The 19,936-nt window shown below is 35.0% G+C and overlaps 1 protein-coding gene across 1 annotated transcript; it reads right to left on the minus strand.

The window, feature by feature from the left end:
• Window positions 1-2,298: 2,298 nt before the first annotated feature.
• Window positions 2,299-9,436, minus strand: LOC103940483. The gene is made up of 7 exons (XM_048591735.1): window positions 7,590-9,436; window positions 6,623-6,741; window positions 5,044-5,670; window positions 4,643-4,955; window positions 3,047-3,212; window positions 2,806-2,908; window positions 2,299-2,692 (listed from the first exon to the last, which is right to left on the minus strand). The coding sequence occupies exons 1-7, from the start codon at window positions 8,745-8,747 to the stop codon at window positions 2,575-2,577; spliced, it is 2,604 nt and encodes an 867-aa protein (XP_048447692.1). The 5' UTR covers window positions 8,748-9,436; the 3' UTR covers window positions 2,299-2,574.
• Between the last annotated feature and the right edge of the window lie 10,500 nt (window positions 9,437-19,936).

Consider the following 19,936-nt stretch of genomic DNA (forward strand, 5'->3'; position numbering starts at 1 on the left):
TTAAGGATAACTAAACAAGAAAATTCACAAATTTTAGAAAATAAAATCATATCATTTCAATTGCCGTCATTTTAAAATTCTTTAATAATTTTAAATTTCTTCATCCAAACATAGGAAAAAGAATTTCCTGGGATTTGGAATTGTCTACCTAGAAAGTTGCATAAAACTATATATTACGGTTCAATGTCTCACTTCAATCAACTTCCCAAGTTTATATTTTTAAGTCTTTTTTTTTTTTTTTTTTTTGTCAAACGATAAATTTTGTTAGATTAAATGTAAGATTAGCTACTGACAGAATTCGAACCCATGCTATCATGCAAGTGCAACTCCTTCCCAAGATTTATACTTTTTAAGTTTGGAGGTTGTCAATATTTCTTAAGTAATTTAAAAGAGCTATCATCTAATTATGAAATTATATTATTTAAGTTCATTACTATTTTGTTTTTAATTTTATTCTCTTATTTTTATTTACATGATGCAAAGTTGACATCTACATTAGCGAAAATGTGTACCTTTGATTTTTCACATCACCAATAAGTGACTCTTTTAGAAAACATTTAAAGTTTTATTTTTGGACTCATAAGCACTTCTAACTTTTTCTGTCACACATAATTTGAAAGCGCTTTTAGTTTTTTGAAATGCACTTTCAAAACAGGTCCATATTCTCGACACACTCTAAGAGGTTTTTATTAATTGTGGCATTTACCTTTTATAGTAAAAATATTTTGATGAAATCATCGGTGAAATGGTATAGCAAAAAAAAGGGTAATTAGTCATAGAAGCTTAAAGTAATCTTATTCCGAAATTTTATTTAGTGTTTAGAAAATATTAAAAAACAAATATTGAGTGTGTTGACATTTGTCTTTTAACTCTTTATATATGACTAGAGCAACTTGTCTTTAAGAAGGCTAAAACTGGCCAAGCGAGTTTATGTAACAGAAACCCAGGACATGTGCAGTGGAGTTGTTGTTGGGTGAACAGTATCAGTGCGTTTGGATAATGAGGTAGCCTCAAAGCAAAAACAAGTTAGCTCCAAGCCTACAAACTCTGAACTGTTGGGTTCCTTAATTATCTCGATTTCTCTGCAAATTAACTAGAAGATAACATAAACCTCGAGTGAGAAATATTAAAAAGGTTTTCTTAAAGTGGAACTCTTCGTGAACTCTCCATCATTTATGTTTTTTACATAATGTTTTATGATTAACATGAAAATTGTGCCAAAAACATAAGATGGCAGATAATGCATGGAAAGTCCAACTTTTAAGATAATCTCCTTAGCATTTGAACTTTCAAGTTCTTAAGCTTTATTACAATTTATGCGTGTAGGATCAAGATTCAAAATGACAAGCCAATGATCTTTTATTAATAGTGGTGCTCTCCAGTCTCCACACACCCATATTTATTTCCTACACGTCTTTGTTAATTTCCGTCATATAACTTTCTTCAATTCATTCCATAACGGTTAGAAATTAAGAAGGAAGTGTGGGAGATAAAAAAGGCATGTAAGTAACACACCTCTTTATTAATTCCACCGATATTAATTTTAAAGAAAAACTAACAAAAAAAACTTAAAAACTTAGTTTTAACGATAATGACAAAATAAAGAGTAAAATAAATAGTATCATGATTGATTTTTTAGTGTAAAAATGTGATTTTTTCGTTAAAATAAATAGTACTGGAGCTTTTCATTAAAGTTCTCTAATTTTAATCCCAAACTTACATCTTCTCATCTGCACAACATGACAAATGTTTTGGTTTTGGCATCAATATCATTACAAATATTCTATAAATACTCATGTTATATAATATAATCCAAAGAAACATCGAAAGAGAAGGGAAATAACAAAAATGATTTATGCTAGATTCACGAGCTCTTTCATTTTTCATAGAAAAATGTCAAGGACACATTTCCAGAAGCAGATTTTTAGAATTGCACAAGGGGGAAATAATACTTACACGAATATCATCAAACCCAAAGCTTCGGTACAAAGACAACAAGATGTCATTCTGCTCTTTTTTTTTTATACTATTGTTAAGAAATAAATCTGTCCATCGTGACACAAGCAACTGTTATTTATGTTCCCATCACAGCAAGTAATTTACAAGCAATTCTGTTAAAAACTACACTAAATGCACTAATTACACATAATCTTACGTTTACCTACTCCGTTTTGTTCTCTCACCTGCCCTACTTTCTCCGCCCTACTATACTGTAAAAATTTGTACCAATTTACTAATCACAGTTATGCTTGCCTATGATAGCTAGAGCTGAGAACCAACGGGGAAACAAAACGAAAAGAAAAAAAATTCAGCGAAGATTTTATTTACGTAAGAATGATGAATCAAGAGTGCCGTCTGTTATTCTAATTATACAATGCATTCGAATTTCCATATATAATCAGAAAAACATCGGCAACTACTAAAACACTCCACAGAAAAAAGGGCCACAGAAGCTTCCCATTCATCTTCATCCTATGGAACAACCACCGTCTCCCCCCTCTTTCCACCATTCCGGTCATTCTATTCAGTTTTTATTTATTTATTTTTCTTTTCTTTCCTATTAAATAGTTAAATTTACAGTATGGAGTATGCTCGAATCACCTCAACAATCGGTGCTCGACAAAGTGGGCACTTCCCTCCGCCACGAATCAACTCGTTCGCACATTTTGAACAAGTGCACATGTGCCCGCATCTGCACCCAAACGAAAGAAAAGGGGGGAAAAGGGATACAAAGAACAGTTTATTACAAAGTGATAGTTATCAACAACCGTCAAAACAAATGTATCATGGTTATAAGCAATATACCTGTACAAGAGAGAATCGATTTGACTATCACAACACACACAACAGGTCCCTTTTCTCACATGACCCCATTTGGACCCATCCTCTGATGTCTCAGCGCCCAAACCTGCAAAGCAATAGCATCTTTCATATGAATAACCCGGAGATTAAAATGTAGCTTCAATGAAAGCAGATGCCACATTCATACAGATTCTCGGAAGAAACTTGTTTCCTTGTCATTTATAATATTGAAACTGAAACCAACCTTTTTCACCAGATGAACGATTCAAAGCTGCAGAGACTTCCTGTCTGACAGATCGCTGCAACTCCAATTGCATATCCATGCAGGCCTCCAACATCCTCTGCATGTGACTCATACCTTGCTGTAGTCTTGCCATGTCTGCTCTGAGATCATTAATCATCTCCCATTCCTGCTCCATTTCAGGATCCACGTTCAGAGAAAGCAGAATAGAGAAAGGAAACAAACTAGACACAGGAAAGAAAATCCAGTCCAACTCCATTTCGCATCAATCATCAACTAAACAGGCGCAATACATAAAATCCAGTCCAACTGCATTTCGCATCAATCATCAACTAAACAGGCGCAATACATCACAAGTAGTTTTGTTATGGTATGATGTCTTAGGAATGAAAGAGTCCCTTAAAAATTTGTAAAATTTACAACAATTTCCAAATATTAAGTAAAATATTATAAATTCTAAACATCGCAATCACTACAACACATGGTGTTACGAGAAAAAGTAATGGAATAAAATAAATTACAAACAGAATTATAAATGGAATAAAATGAAAAAGTGAAAAAAAAAAAAAAATCATGTCATTTAGGCCTGGTTTGGTACTGAGGTGCTTCTGAAAAAAGCTGGAATAAAAAAAAGCTGGGAGCTGTTTTTGTGTTTGGTAAACATTCAGCTTCAACTTTTTTTCACAGTTTTGGGTGAAAAAAAAGCCAAAAACAAGAAGCTGCAAAACCCAGCTTTGAAAAATCGGTTTTTTTTTTCACTTTTGTTTTACATAAAAGTTTACCAAACACTATAATATTGCTTTTTTTTTTTTTTTTCAAAAGTACTTTTACAAAAAAGTTTACCAAACACTCTGCTGCTTTATTTCACAGCTGCTTATTCTCGCAGCACATCAGAAACAATTTTTTTTTCAAAACACAGCAATACCAAACCAGCCCTTAATCCTAGAGGTGATATCTTACTAAGGTCCCAATTACTCAATGACCAACAAAATGAATGACAAAAAGAGATAGGGATCAAATTAAATATAGTCTTATTCTACATACTATGAATTCTAGACATTTAAATATAAATAAAAATCTAGCGAGTTTAAAATTGTATATTATACATATAATAATAGTATCAGTATAATAGATATTGGATACTAATATATTAATTGACAATAAAATTCAATACAAATAAAAATATATATTAAATAGTAAATGTTACTGTTTATTGTATATACTATAAGGGAAAATGCTAGGGAGGCCACATATTTATACCACGTTTGTGTACCATCTATTGTGGCAAGTCGATTAATGGATTTATCTAATTGGATGTTGATTGTACGCATCACTTGCCACATGAGATGGTACATCAACGTGGTACAAATATGTGGTCTCCCCAGCATTACTCCTTTATAAATAATATATTATATCTTTTATATCTTTATAAATAATATATTATATTAATTAACCTGGTATAAAACTTTAAAAGCCAGTGACACAGAATATAGAGCTGGCTATTACGCATGGTCTTGGTAAGCCACACCTAAAATTTTGAGAAAAAAATGATCAGAAAGCCTGAACAAGCTGCATTAAGAGAAAGAAAAGATGGCTCACTATTTCTGAACGATGCATGCTATGACGAGACCAGCCTGTGTGATGTAAGTCCTGATGCCATAATGGCTGTGGTGGGGGCACTGGTGGAGATGGTAGAATAAGTGAAGGTCTGTTGATGGCATCACGTTGATCTTCATTCTGCTCATCCCGCTGTTGCTCCTGATCATGCTCTGGTGAAGCTGGAGTTGGTGTTGGCAAGTTTCTATGCAATTCCCAATCAATGGGAGCATGACTTCGCCTTTCAACATATGACTGAATCAGTTGGTCCAGACTTTCACGGAACCCACTGCGAAGAAGATTAGAGACACTTCTCCTACAACATAGAAATCATAACCATTATAAAAAGAACCAAATAATAAGTCTATGTTGTACATGTAATCAATCTGCAAGTGATCAAATACCTGCTCAGAAGTTCCCTGAGTTCCATGCTGTACACATTATCATCATCTGGCGGATGAAATCTATTGAATCTTCTAATTGGAACGGAGCGGCGATTTCTCACTGGACCAGAAGGCCCTTCGGCCCAATTTCCAACAGCCTCCCGAGTACCATTCTCATGCCAAATTCCCTGGGCTTCTTGTCGATGATCTGCTTCTCCATCAACGTTTCTGGTTGTTTCCTCAGGCCAATTATTGACTGAATTTCCTTGCCAATTTTCAGCCGTATCTTCGGAATTACCATCTCTCCATTCATTCAATTGACCAAAGGTTGGCTGCTGCCAGTTTCGTGTGTCATTTTCAGCCACTGGTTCCTGCCAATGCCCTCCTTGATTAGTAGTTTCTGGCCAATCTAGAAGCTCATCAGTAGTGTTGCTCTCCAAGCTAACCGTTTGATCTGGCAACTGATTGATGTCAGTTGCCTGACTGCCAGGCTGCAATTGATCATTATTTTCCTGTTGGACGTCCTGTGAAGCACTTGTTTGAGTATACTCGCTTCTAAAATCATTAATATTACCATTAGTCGTAGAATCAGTTTGGCTGCCAACTTGACCACGAACAATATTTTCTAATCTGGAGCGGAACCCTTCCCTAACAAGGAAACAAACTTGTCATTATGCTAACAACTGACATTCACAACTCTTGTTTATCCTTCAACACAGAATTATCATTCATTTAATGGAATCCAACAATAATCAAAAGATATAATTGGAGCATTAAAACCCAAACAATAAAGTAAACCAAAGTAAAACCAAGAATAAGAAAACGCAAACCAAAAGAGTATCTCGTATTTTTTCTGTATTTTTATTATTATCCAGGAAGAAATATTGTAAAGCAATCCCAAGTATTACAGCATAGCCACTAGTATTAATATGTAATACTGATGCACATTTATTCAGCTATAAGACTTTATCTACTCTATTTGAAAACAGGAGAAAAACACATGCTTAAAGTAATGGTTGATCTGGCAATGCCATCTAGAAATTTTATGTTTCTCCCCCACCCCCACAAGCCCATCATTAGTTATGTTTCTTCGCAGCATAGTAGATTTAAAAAGAAAATCTCCCACAAGCCCACCAATAACTGTCAGAGTCAATACTTCCAGAATTAGTTTATAAGCATCACACTCACGAGTTCAATATATTGGTATCACACACAAATTTTTCAGGCCCACTATAGAAGTGTGATTCCTATATGAGTTCAATATATTGGTATCATGTTCACTTTCTCCGGCCTACTGTGGAGGCCTCACAAAAGAATTCTCTAACCTCAACCAATTATTCATATAATGATGTAAACTGACTCAACAACAAAACTAGAGAGAAATGACAGAGATGATAAATGTGTTCCTTCAAGACAACATAAAGTATGCTATGTTCCCTTAGATTTTTCTCATTAAATAGATAGCTTTTAAAAAATCAGAGAACTACTAAAAGTCTGAACAAAAGAATAAACGAAAAAAATACCAATGTTAACAAATAAGGAAGTGATGAAAAAATTTAGGCATCGTAAGACGTATGGCATGACTAAAAACATCACATACCTTAAACCAGAAACTGTGTGTCTCTGTCTCAACTGAACTAATTCACCAGCAGCCATGGAAGGCGGTCTTTCTTCTTCAACAGGTCTTTCATTTCGCAGGAATCTACCTCTGAGTAATGACTGAAAATGTTTAATTGTATTAGTAGCCAAATCATGCCCACATTTGCAGGAAACTTAATCTCTACTGTCATAAAACAGAAAATTTTGGGTAGCTGTGCCGGAAAGAAATACGCAATTCCATTATGTTGGGATACCATCAATGCAACTTGTAGCACGTCTATGTTATAGGTAATGGCAATGAGACCAGGCATAAATAGGAAATGCCTTAAAAAATGCATGAATAAAAGGGGGAAAAGATAGAGGATGACTGATAGCTATTCTTCCTAAATTAACAATACATCATCATGCACCTTGTAGCAATATAATTATTGATAAACGTTTGTGTTAAAATGTATTCTGCAGGGTGTAGATTCTAATTTGGGAGCAAGCTAAGTGAATACAATGGTATCTCTGCAGCCTGATATAGCAACCCAAAACGATACACTTACGAATAAGCCCATATCTCCCACTGAGACAGAAGCAAGGTATATCAGAGAAATAAGAAAACGCCTTCCATACTGAACCATCAGTTCTGTGCCTCTAGCTCATCCTTATCCACTGATACAAGGAGATACAAATAGGACCAGAAAAATTCATTCATAATAGAAAATGGGATCATAAACACAAAATGCGGACATCTCTGCTACTCATATGACAACAATTGTACCCAGCTATTTGATCTTCTAAATAATCCAGACAATTAATGAGCACAAACTTTAAGTATTCTACAAAATCCGGTAAAACTAGAACATAGAAATCACATTCATTGATAAAAGCCAATTTTTAAATATCAACCACACCACTGGAGAAAATTGATTTATGTTAAAAAATAGAAGGCATGAATAAACAATCTTCATGAGACAACTGACCTGAATGCGGTTACGATGAGCAAAATCAGAGACTGCCCGATGCTCCACCAAACACTCGAGCTCCCTTTGTCGTTCCCTCTCAATCCTTACAAGTAAATCAATTAGAGCTTGTCTTCCACGCAATCTCCGCATGTCCCTGCGAATGTGGTCTGCTTGGCCTTCTTCATGGTCAGTAACCGTCCCATCACGAGCTTGATCAACTTGAGCACCGCCACTGGCGACTTGTTCATCGCTCTGGCCCCCACGAGCTCCTCTTTGCTGACTTGCCATTTGTACCCACTCACGAACAATTCTCACCCTTTCACGCTCTGTCTCACCAAGCCACTCTGATCTGGGACTAGTGTTTCTCTGAGCAACATTGGACGAATGATCACTAATCCCAGTTTCCATCCATCCCCGTACAATCTGTCTCACTCTCTCCCTCTCGACTTCGCCAAGATCAGGAGATTGCTCTCTACTAGAAACGTCGTTAGCACCATGTTCACGTTGTGAACCTATTTGATCATGTGACCAAGTTCCAAACTCATTCTCACTCTCACTTGCATCCGCCAAACTACCCTGATTCTCAGTCCCACGACTTTCAGACATATTTGTGGTTGACTCATTAGTATTAGCCTCAACACTCCTCCTATGCCTCAACCTTTCCCTCACTCTTTCACGTGCTCTATCCAACACATGCTCATCCTCTAACTCCCTCCACATTTGCAATATTGCAGATGCCTGAGTGCTTGGCCTCTCCACAGCCCCCTGCCGCCTTGAGGTAGGAGACTGTGACTCCCTCAAGAATGAGGAGTCAAGCATTGAAACCGTGTGCAGCCCTGCAAGTGCCATCAACTCTGATTCACGATTCCTCCTCTCAATCGTTGTTATCATCTCCTGCGCCTGCCGTGCAGCCCAACGGCTCAAAATCCGCGAGTGGTGGCACCGCGCAACAGATGACTCTGCTAAATCATCACCCTCCAAATCCAACCTGCGTCTCCTCCGCACAAGCTGCTCACCCTCGTCATCTTCATCATCAGGATTACGAGGAGAACTACATGATGCAAATGACATACATTCATCCAAGTGCCCACGCATGAATTCCTCAAATCCACGCTCAAAATCGGCACAGGCATCAGCGGATTCTGGTTTCTGTTGTAACGGCTCAAAATCCGTCATCACTAACCTATCAAATCCCACACTAGGGCATCCAAGCACCAACCTTTACCCGCTCTGTTCAATTCCCGCCACTCCCCTAAACATTAACACTCCATTTCCAGCCCCAAAAGTCAAAACTAACATATTAAATTAATCAAAAAACAAAAGTTGCAGCTTAACCAACATTCATAATCTACGGCAATCCAGAATCAATCCCCCAAATTGATTCCAAAAATATAAAAAAAATACGCAATCAAAGAAACAGTGAGCACTAATCTAATTCAAAATCGAAATTCATCCATTCATAGGTTGCAAACGCACACCCCTAACAAGACAATTGCACATACCCAATTGAGAATTGGATGATTCCAGGAAGATGAAAACACGAAAATTGGAGGCAAAATAGATCGGCCTGTGAGCATTCGCGGAAATGTCGGAATTATGATTGGTTCGACGAAGAAGAAGATGACGTACCTCTGAAGCTTCAATCTTTTGGTTTCCTAACCTCACTGGGTGTATGTTAGAGAGAGATAGGGAGAGATGGAGAGAGATAGAGAGAGTTTCGTCTAGAACGAAACCCTAAGCTTCAGCCAAATGTGAGTGAACGAGAGAATTGTTGAAGACGCAGAGCAAAAAAGAAGAGAGAGATCAGAGAAGGGAATGATTTCAGAATTTATAAATTAACATTTCAGGAGACACGAGACACAGAGAGAGAGAGAGAGAGAGAGAGAGAGAGAGAAGAGATATTATGTGATGCCACGTACTTCTTTGTTTTTCATTTAAATACTGATTTTCTTTTTTCTGTGGGTCAGCAGTATTTTCCACGTCACGTCAGAAATTACAAAATAACTTATTATTAATTTTTTCAATAATTGAGGCTCATTTTTTCTTAAACAGGTGAAATAATATCCAAAACTGTTAAGAAAAAGAAGGATACTATCCAAGACCAAGCTGTATAAGGAAATAAATCCAAAAAAGAGAGCATGATTGTAACTGCATAAATATTTTATTAAGTAAGTCATATTTGTGCAGTTTAAGTTGATATGTCATGGCCACTTATATTATAGTTTAGTAATATTATTCTTTATTTGTAAATAGAACATTTTAAGTCAAAACCTCGTATTTAACGAATTCAATATCAAATTAATATAGCGAACCCCACTTCTTTTTTAGCAAGTACAGTTTAATCTGTTAATTTGACAATGCTGCTTTGATGTGCTGGTTGTGCTAGTTTATTGTCTTTACATGCCAGATTTGAGGCTTTTCTTCCTTCTAAAAAAATTTAGGTTAAACATAGAGACATTGTAGTTATGTCTCTTATCTTTCTAAAGGTATAAGGAACATCACATGGAAAAAACAGAAAGACTTCGAAATATTCGTTCTCCCAAGTGTAGTTTTGATGGAAAATGTGATGTGACGTTCTTTGCTCGAAGATCTGGAAGGATGGATTGGGTAAAATTGTGAAATTTTGACATGTCAATCTTTAGTCTCTGCTCTCGTTTCCAGCTGGTCGTGGGTTGAAATGCATTCAAGAAGTCAATTTTCTGATAGAAATCATTTAAGTGTGTAGAATGGGTTTAAGGCATGAATACGTGGCCCTCATTGCTTTCGAGCACTTGCCCTAATTTGAGAGTTGATGGACTCAAATTGAGTCGCATGAAAAGTTGATTGTAGACTTTAGACAAGAGGTCTACGAGTTGGATTCGTTATGAGGTGCTGGTCCATTTTTGCTACCTTTTTTTGGAATGAGCCAAGTTCCTTTTTTCGTACTTTGTGTGCTAAGCAAGTCGTTCCAGACTAAGCATTTAGTTGAAGCTTGTGTTATGAAATAGCACCCTGTTTATATTTGATCCAACTCAAAGATCGCTTGCATGAGCAAATTAACTCTAAGCCTCTGCTAGGTGGAGTTGTCATGCGTTCTGAATGAGATGCCCCCAGTGCATTGCGTTTTGGTTATAGGTGGAGTTGCGAAGTTGAACTTATGCTTTCTTTTAGGGTGACATGCCCCTAGTGAATTTCTTCCCATGATGGCACTTCTAAATACTTGTGGAATGGCTTTGTCATTATTGTTGTTGTTGTCGGAGTTACTGCCTTCACTAGAATGGTTGACAGATGGGTTCTCAATATGTGGACTTCAGTTGGTTAGATTGTCTCTCAAAGCTCTGCTGGTTTAGGAGCCTGAGTTTTTGCTACCGAATAATACAAAATAAAGGGGTTGTGTAATCAACACATGCCCCTATTGTAAAATAATAAGTAGTTAGATTGTGTTCTTAGTTGTTTCATGCTAAATTGAATAGAAGCTTAGGATTAGCTTTAGCCAAATGTGAGTGAACGAGAGAATTGTTGAAGACGCAGAGAAAATAAAAAGAAGAGAAAGAAAGTATAGAGAAGGGAATGATTGCAGAATTTCATATATTAACATTTCAGGGAGACACAAGAGAGAGAGAGAGAGAGAACAGTCCAAAAGGGTAAGGAGAGACAAGAGCGCCGAGCTATTAGGCGATGCCATATACTTCTTTGTTTTTCATTTAAATACTGATTTTCTTTTTTTAGTGGGTTAGCGGTATTTTCAACATCATGTAAGAAATTACAAAATAACCACTTTTTTTTTTTTTTTTTTTTTTTTTAATAATTGAGTCTCACTTTTCCTTAAAGAGGTGAAATAATATCCAGAACTGTTAAGAAAAAGAAGAATAATATCCAAAACCAAACTATATAAGGAAATAAATCCAAAAAATGAGAGCGTGATTGTAACTGCGTGAATGTTTTACCAAGTCATCCATATTGTGCAGCTTAAGTTGATATGGTATAGCCATTTGTATTATAGTCTAGTAGTATTCTTCTCTATTTGTAAGTAAAAGGTATTAGATTCGAATCTCATAGATAACAAATTCAATACCAAATTAATATAGTAACGCCTAGTTCTTTTTTAGCAAGTACAGTTTAACATGTTAATTTGACAGTGCTTCTGTGATGTGCTGGTTGTGCTGGTTTTCTGTTTAGCTGTGTTACATGCCAGATCTGAGACTTTTCTTCATTCTGAATTTTTTTGTAAAATAGGAACATTATAGTTATGTCTCTTATCTTTCCAAGGATATAAAGAACATCACATGGAAAAATCAAGAAGATTTATTCTCCCATATGTGCAGTTTTGACGAGAATGCATATGTGACTATCTTTGCTTAAAGATTTGGAATGATTGATTAGGTCAAAAATTAATTTGACACTGTCAATCTTCAAGCTTTGCTCTCGTTCCCAGTTGGCTATGTAATGAAATTCATACGGAAAGTCATTTTTCTGATATAAATCATTTAAGTGCGCATAATTGGTTTAAGACACAATTACATTACTCCTAGAGCTTTTGAACACTTGCCCCCATTTAGTGTGAACTCATATTGACTCGCATGAAAATTTGATTGTAGACTTCTGACAAGGTCTTTGTATGCTCAACAAGTCATTCCAGACTAAGCATTTAGTCAGAGTTTGTATCGTCAAGTAGCACCTTGTTTATATTTTATCTAACTCAAGGATCGTTTTGCATGAACAAGCTCCGAGCCTTTGCTAGGCGTAGTTGTCATGCGTTCCAAATGAGGTACCCGCAATGCATGACGTTTTGGGTTGTAGGCAGAGTTGCAGAATTGAACTTATGCCTTCCTTTGGGGTGACATGCTCCCAGTGAAATTCTTCCCATGATGGGACTTTGTTATACTTGTCAAAAAGGATTTGTTGTTGTTGGAGTTACTAGCTCTGGCAGAATGGCTAACAAAAAAGTTCTCGACATGGGGACCTTGGTCAGTCAGATTGCCTCTCGAAGCTCCGTTGGTTTAGGAGCCTGAGTTTTTGCTGCCAAATAACACAAAATAAATGGGTTGTGCGAGCAACACATGTCCCTCTTCTAAAACAATAACAACTAGTCAAATTGTGTTCTTAGTTGTTTCATGCTTAAGTGAATTACACTTTTCAGAGCAATAGGATATTGGAAAAAAATAAGTAAAGCTATTAGAAATTCTTTTTTTTTTTTGTGTTTGCTTGGAAAACCCAGGCCTTGATCATAGACAACAGCAATATTCATTCAGAAAGTATTTTTCGTGTGAGTCACCGAAATTGGTGGTTATTATGAACAACAAGAGATTTGTTCTTTTGGAGCATCAATCAAAAGCTTTGTCTTCAAGATCTTTCGTCATTTCTCCCAACAAAGGTCATTGGCTAAAAAATATGATTTTTCTAAGCACCAATTGTTGGAACCAAAATCACACACATCCACAAATAGAGGCGTAATTAAGTTGGAATTGCTCATGAACTCTGGCAATGAGAGAATGGGGTTGCTTGGGGTGTGAATGAATCCATGATCGAACTACCTACATATCTCCAGGGAAGGAGAATCAAATCACGAGTGTAGTTCTAAGAAAGGAGTATGTATGATACGTGCTACATCGAAATACATCCTTGACGAAGGTGCCTTGGCTTAGGCGCGTAGCAGAGATGAGTCTCTATGTCTACGCATAGACAATGATGTGCATGAAAGAATATGTGTAATGTATAGGATATGAATTGTAGAGATATCCACAGAGAATCCTTGGAGATGTCAAAGAGAGCACTCCAGTAAATACCTAGACTAGGGTATTTATATAGATCTTGAGAGAGTAATTCCTATTAAATTAGGAGACTATCTAGTAAGGAATCAAGGATAAGGTATTTAATCCTCCTAAGATTACGATTACATTGCCTAATCCCCAAGATATCCTAACTTGACTTGAATTAGGTTTTCTTTACTTAGAAAACAAGTAATATGCTTTAATGGGCTTAAAACTAATGGAGTCGTGCTGGATTACCATGACATGTGGTAGTCCAATCCGGAATACGTATATAGCTCTGACTACACTATGAGGGCTTTATGGTTATTCCAATCACATTTAGTGTGAGTACCACATGCCATGGGCATAAAAAATTATGGCTTCACACTCAATAAAAAACTAAAATGAGGCGTCTTAGCTATAGACATCGTTAAATACCAAGCTCCAAAGGCTACATAAAGTTCATGGAAGAAAATTATTGTAAACAATAATTAAAGCAAAAGGAGTTCTAATAGTAAAATTAAAGAATATTCAATATATGCGTCGAAAATTCATACGAACCCGAAGAAAAAAAACACTAGAAGATAACAATATACTAAAACTTTCATAAAAGAAGAAACAAAAGAGTTATAGAAATGCAAAAAGGGAAAAAAATTGTGATTTGAAACTCTTTTCCATTTTATATTTTTGAAAATAAAAATTAAGAAAATATAGCATAACATGCTTACTTTTGTTCAACTATAAATCTACTTACTAAGTGGATTATTCAAAATATAGAGTATATAATGAATTTAGAACTTAGATTTTAGATTTTAGGTATCATAAAAGAAAAATCAAAGCGATCCACTAATATGCTACTAAAGATCTAAATCCTAATTTCTATATGGTGATCTATACTAAAGACAATTAACCATGTCAATACACAATATTAGAGTTGAAGAAAATGAGGATGTCAGAGATTCTTACTGTATGTATACTTTTTAAGAAAAAACTGACATCTTGTACAGAACTATTAGACCAAAATTTGGGGTTCTATAAAACCGAGATCTTGCTGGGTGGCATCACTTACACCATCCTATAGCCGGCTATAGGCGTGATATATAACATGATATTATTTAAGGACATATAGCTACTCCATACATAGCCTCTCTATATTTAGTGTATTATCTGGAGGAAGGAAGTATGCACCAATATCCAAATCAAACCTATGTAAGGAAGGAAATCCAAAGGTGGAACCACAATTATTTTACTAAGTACATAATATTTTCAGCTTTAGTTCAACTTGCATTAGGAAATTAGTATTATGAATCCATTCAAGTTTATGTAAAACATAGGATAAAAATCCAGATGATACACAGAACAAACCTTTAACCTGTGGTGTAGAATCTCAAAGTCAATGATATGCAAAAGATAATGATTAATTTGCTTTATTTTAGCGATCAAACTCTTGTTGACATGAAACGAGTATTATAAACACAATAAATACCAGTTTTTGAGAATAGTCAACACACAATCCTATGACTGAGAACATTTTAGAACATATAGGTTAATTGGGATCAGTCTCAACAACCAAAACAAATTAGATAGCAAACCCGAATTATAGTGATTAGCATTCTTTTACGCTTATATTGTTTAGTTATTCACAACTAACAACAATAATAATATTTGACTACTATATTAAAAGTGAATAAAATGTTTTAATAACAGTGGAATAATCACTGACAAAAACTACAGGCTACTTGTTACTTCTAAGCAAATTCAACATAAAAATTGAAACGTGCCAACACAATGATCTGCAATCGTATGCAACACAACGATCAGACAATAAAATCCAAATAAAAACTGTAAAAGTACTCATAAGACTTACTTGTTTGTTATCAAGATTATAGAGGTTGTCGATGAATATAGAAAGAAATGAAAGAGGATCATATTCTATTTGTATTGTATCTGAAATGAACTTTGGTTATTCCCTAAAATGAACTTTGGCTATTCCCATCACTCAACTCCTCCGGATTATACTTTTTCTCTTTGTCTAACTCACTATAGGCTTGAGAAACAAAGAGAAAATGTGTATGAATGAGATATCCAGCAACAAGAAGAAGGAAAATGATTGAATAGAGGAACACCTAAACATTTGACGATTTCAGATGTGTCGATACAAACTGTGACTCATTATTTCGATGAATCATTTCTTCGGACAGAAGAAGATTATGTAAAAACTTACTTGAAATATATCTTCTGCAAACTCACGTTCTATTGTTTCAAAACCTAGTGTGTGTTCAATATATGGGTTTGCAAGAAACTTTTTTTTTTCTTTTAAGAAACTTTTACGTACTTTGTAGTAGTTTTACATTTTAAATAAAATTCAATGTTGTTCAAATACGAGATTTAAGCGGATTGAGCACTCCTACCAAAAGACATAATTAAAGAGAAGAGAAATTTCAGTATAATTACATCTACAATCTCCTTCAACTATATGCATAGGGATCCACCTGGTATTTTTTTTAATAATTGAATGAAAAATTATATATTATAATATGAAATATTGTAATAAATAATTTTAATAATTGAATGAAAAATATTGTTAACCAATTTCTTAGAAAGGTTATGTTGTTTAGGTGTATTCTCTTGAGAAGTGACGTATACTTATAGATGAAAAGTTACATCTCTTTAATAAGTAGACATTGGATTCTATATAAACCCATGAAACCATTGGTATTAAATATAGAAAATTAGAGTTAATTTTTACTTTTGAGAAATAGGGTTTCCCCACTTTGTTTCTCTCATGCTTCGTGAGTCAAATTTTGAGTCGTGTCTTGAGAGTACGGAATATATAAAATTCGCCAGAGTCCCAAGATTGAAGCGCTTTGACTTCATATTATAGATTGTTGAATCCTGGGAGATGAACGCCTATCGAACTATAAGCACAAAAGTAGGGGCGAAATTTTATCTTTAGGACATTGCATTTATGCAAGCCTCAATCTCCAAGTTTGTCAGTTATTCTAACTTTCTCTCTAGTTGTTTATATTAATCTCATATATAATTGATGTTGTGAATTTCCTTATGATTATTATCATTGGAATTATATTGTTATATTTCATATTTTCTAATATTTCTCCAACACTCCAGACTATACTTTTTCTCTTTGTCTAACTCACTATAGGCTTGAGAAACAAAGAGAAAATGTGTACGAATGAGATATCCAGCAACAAGAAGAAGGAAAAAGATTGAATAGAGGAACACCTAAGATCACATCTCGGCTCGTGGGGGGACCACTTCCCGGGCCCATTCCACCACCGTAGCACGATATTGTCCGTTTTGGGCCCCGACCACGCCCTCACAATTTTGTTTCTGGGAACTCACACGAGAACTTCCCAATGGGTCACCCATCTTGGGAGTGCCCTCGCGCGCTACTCGCTTAACTTTGGAGTTCCTATGGAACCCGAAGCCAGTGAGCTCCCAAAAGGCCTCGTGCTAGGTAGAAATGGGAATATACATATAAGGATCACTCCCTTGGGCAATGTGGGATGTCACAATTCACCCCTCTTAGGGGCTCGACGTGCTCGTCGGCACACACGCGGCCAGGGTTAGGCTCTGATACCAAATTGTCACATCCCAGCCCGGGGGGACCATTTCCCAGGCCCACTCCACCATTGTAACACGATATTGTCCATTTTGGGCCTCGACCACGTCCTTACGGTTTTGTTTCTGGGAACTCACACGAGAACTTCCCGATGGGTCACCTATCCTAAGAGTGCCCTTGCGCGCTACTCGCTTAACTTCGGAGTTCCCATGGAACCCGAAGCCAGTGAGCTCCCAAAAGGCCTTGCGCTAGGTAGAGATGAGAATATACATATAAGGATCACTTCCCTGGACGAAGTGGGATGTCACACCTAAACATTTGACGATTTCAGATGTATCGATAAAAATTATGACTCATTTTTCCGATGAATTATTTCTTCGGACAAAAGAAGATTATGTAAAAACTTACTTGAAATATATCTTATGCAAACTCACATTCTATTGTTTCAAAACCTAGTGTGTGTTCGATATATGGGTTTGCAAGAAACTTTTCTTTTTTCTTTTAAGAAACTTTTACGTACTTTGTAGTAGTTTTACATTTTAAATAAAATTCAAGGGTGTTCAAATACGAGATTTAAGCTGATTGAGCACTCCTACCAAAAGAAATAATTAAAGAGAAGAGAAATTTCACTATAATTATTACATCTACAATCTCCTTCAACTATATGCACAGGGATCCACCTGGTATTTTTTTTTTCTAATATATATATAGCATGAAACGAGGTTCGAACATAAGTTAAATAAAACATATTATCTTATCTCCTTTTATGATTGGAGAATAAGATTCCCTAAGCTAGCTTTATCTCAAAGTCAAGAAAGTAGAGAAAATGTCATATAATTTCTATTACTCGTATAATATTACTAAACTATATTAATTATATGGTTATCTAGATGGTGATAGTGATAATATAGGGGGGTGCCTTTTTTTTTTGGTCAACAATATTGGAGGGTACTTAAGTTCTCTAGCATGCTTATAATTAAATGATATTGAAGTGAAAACATATTTATCTTATTGTGGACCCTTTGATTGAAGGGTTTGAACTTGCTGCTGACAAATGTGTGAATATTCAAAGCGATTTAGCATCTCACAATTCTATCATTACGGTTGACCAAACCGTAGTTTGATCTCTCTATTCTTTTAGTTGTTTAGGGTAGAATCCTCATTTCAAAATTCGAAGAAGAAAGGGGTTTTGGTTAAAATGTAAGAAAATTATTTGCAAATAAGAGCTCAAATTATTGTGTGAAAAAAGTGTACTGTTAAATACAAGCCACTTAGTATTACTGTTTATTTGTATTTCTATATATTTGTATTTCTCTTCATTTGTAAGCAAGAGGTCTTAGGTTTGATTCTTGCCAAAGAAAAGTTTAAACTACATTATTACTAGTTCATTGTGAGTCATAGCCCACTCCCTTACTCCCTTAGCGTAGAGCTTATGTAGATTCCTCTAACATGCTTTTATAATAGTCATGGAGGGCTTTTAATTATAATCCTATATCTCATATTTTGTGATCGCCTATTTTTTAATAACTTAACCTCAAGGGTGGGATATGGAAATCCTTTACCAAAATATAGCTTAAACGCTCATTCCGAAGTGCTCTTATATATAATTCTTAGTCTAATCTTTTATTGGAAATGCTTGTTTCTTTGTACAATAATTGACAAAAATAATCCAAACAAATCCTCTTTTGTGTTTCCATTGTGTATATAGGTTGCTTACTACTCCCTCGCCATTTTCTTTTTAACAAAACATGGGACTACTTACCGGACGCATGACTCACATAGTTTTTTTTTTTTTTTTTTTTTTTTTTTTTTAACTTCATTCATAGATCATCTTTCTATATTAAAAGATTAATTTGATCTGAATTTTTTTTTAAACACTATGTTCCGAATTTCTTTGATTGATCTGTAAATGTCTCAATTTTAAATGTGGCTAATATTTTGTAACACCAAACTGGTGTGAAAAATGGATCATGTGTTTCCCAAGCCAATAAGGATTCTTTACTAGTTTGTGTCATTAATTGGTTTGAAATTTGTTTTGTTTTGGAGAGTTCTACCAGACCTTTTAGGTTTTCTATAGCAGAAATAAGGCCTCCTAAGCTCTCTCTCCCTTCCATCATAATACTATACCATTACCACACACCGCAATTCGTGAAGAAGAGTTTAGGGACATACTTCGCCATGAAGCCTAGGTTCTTTCTTTTATTTTTATTTGTATGTGTAACTAAGTTATTTTCTAAAGTTTATATGAAGCCATGACATGATCGTGAACTAATTTGTTTATCATTATTTGATTACATGACATGTTATATTGTTAATCTTTGCATGCATTCTATTCTAGATTTGGATTTCTAATGATCGATCACCTTAAGAATTTTGCATCTAGATCAATTAGATTTATTAGAATTAAGATTAAGATGAGTAGATAAACTAGTAAGGATGACCAATATCAAGCTAATCCTATGTGGTTGACATAATTTTTCTATGCTTAATGGGTATTTATATGTTTAATTGTATGTCTAAGCAATAAGATATAATTATTATAATCAGAACTGTTTATTCTCTTTATTCTCATCTAAAGATCATATCCGGAAAAAATATATTCAATTTGGAGGACGTTTAGCTGTTCATATGAAAACAAATAGATGGCTCATCATGAGGATGTTACTTGTTACCAAAATTATTGATTGGTTTAATACGTATGGATGACTAAACGATCTCCAAATCAAATGATTTTTTTTTTTTTTTATAGATATGCTCTTTAGATGACAAGAAAAAAAAAATTGGTTCTGATTATGATATTCGGACAGTAAAGATTGTAAAATCATAAGTCAGGAAACAAGTCTTCCAAATGAACACAAACATTTATGTCCTCTAAAATATGATCAAAATTTTGACTTGTATTCAATTTGTAACTTTCATACAATTGTGCATCCTAAATTAGAATAAGATATGTATCGTTTTAAGATTTGAAGGATCATTTTGGCAGTCTTTGTTTTGTTGCTCAAGAAAAAACTAATTGATCGAAATAAGAGGGGTGGAGAATTAAAATTACA

This window comes from the organism of the source record quoted next, unplaced genomic scaffold, assembly GCF_019419815.1.
Source record: "Pyrus x bretschneideri cultivar Hongxiangsu unplaced genomic scaffold, Pyrus_bretschneideri_v1 Contig35, whole genome shotgun sequence".
Lineage (NCBI taxonomy): Eukaryota > Viridiplantae > Streptophyta > Magnoliopsida > Rosales > Rosaceae > Pyrus > Pyrus x bretschneideri.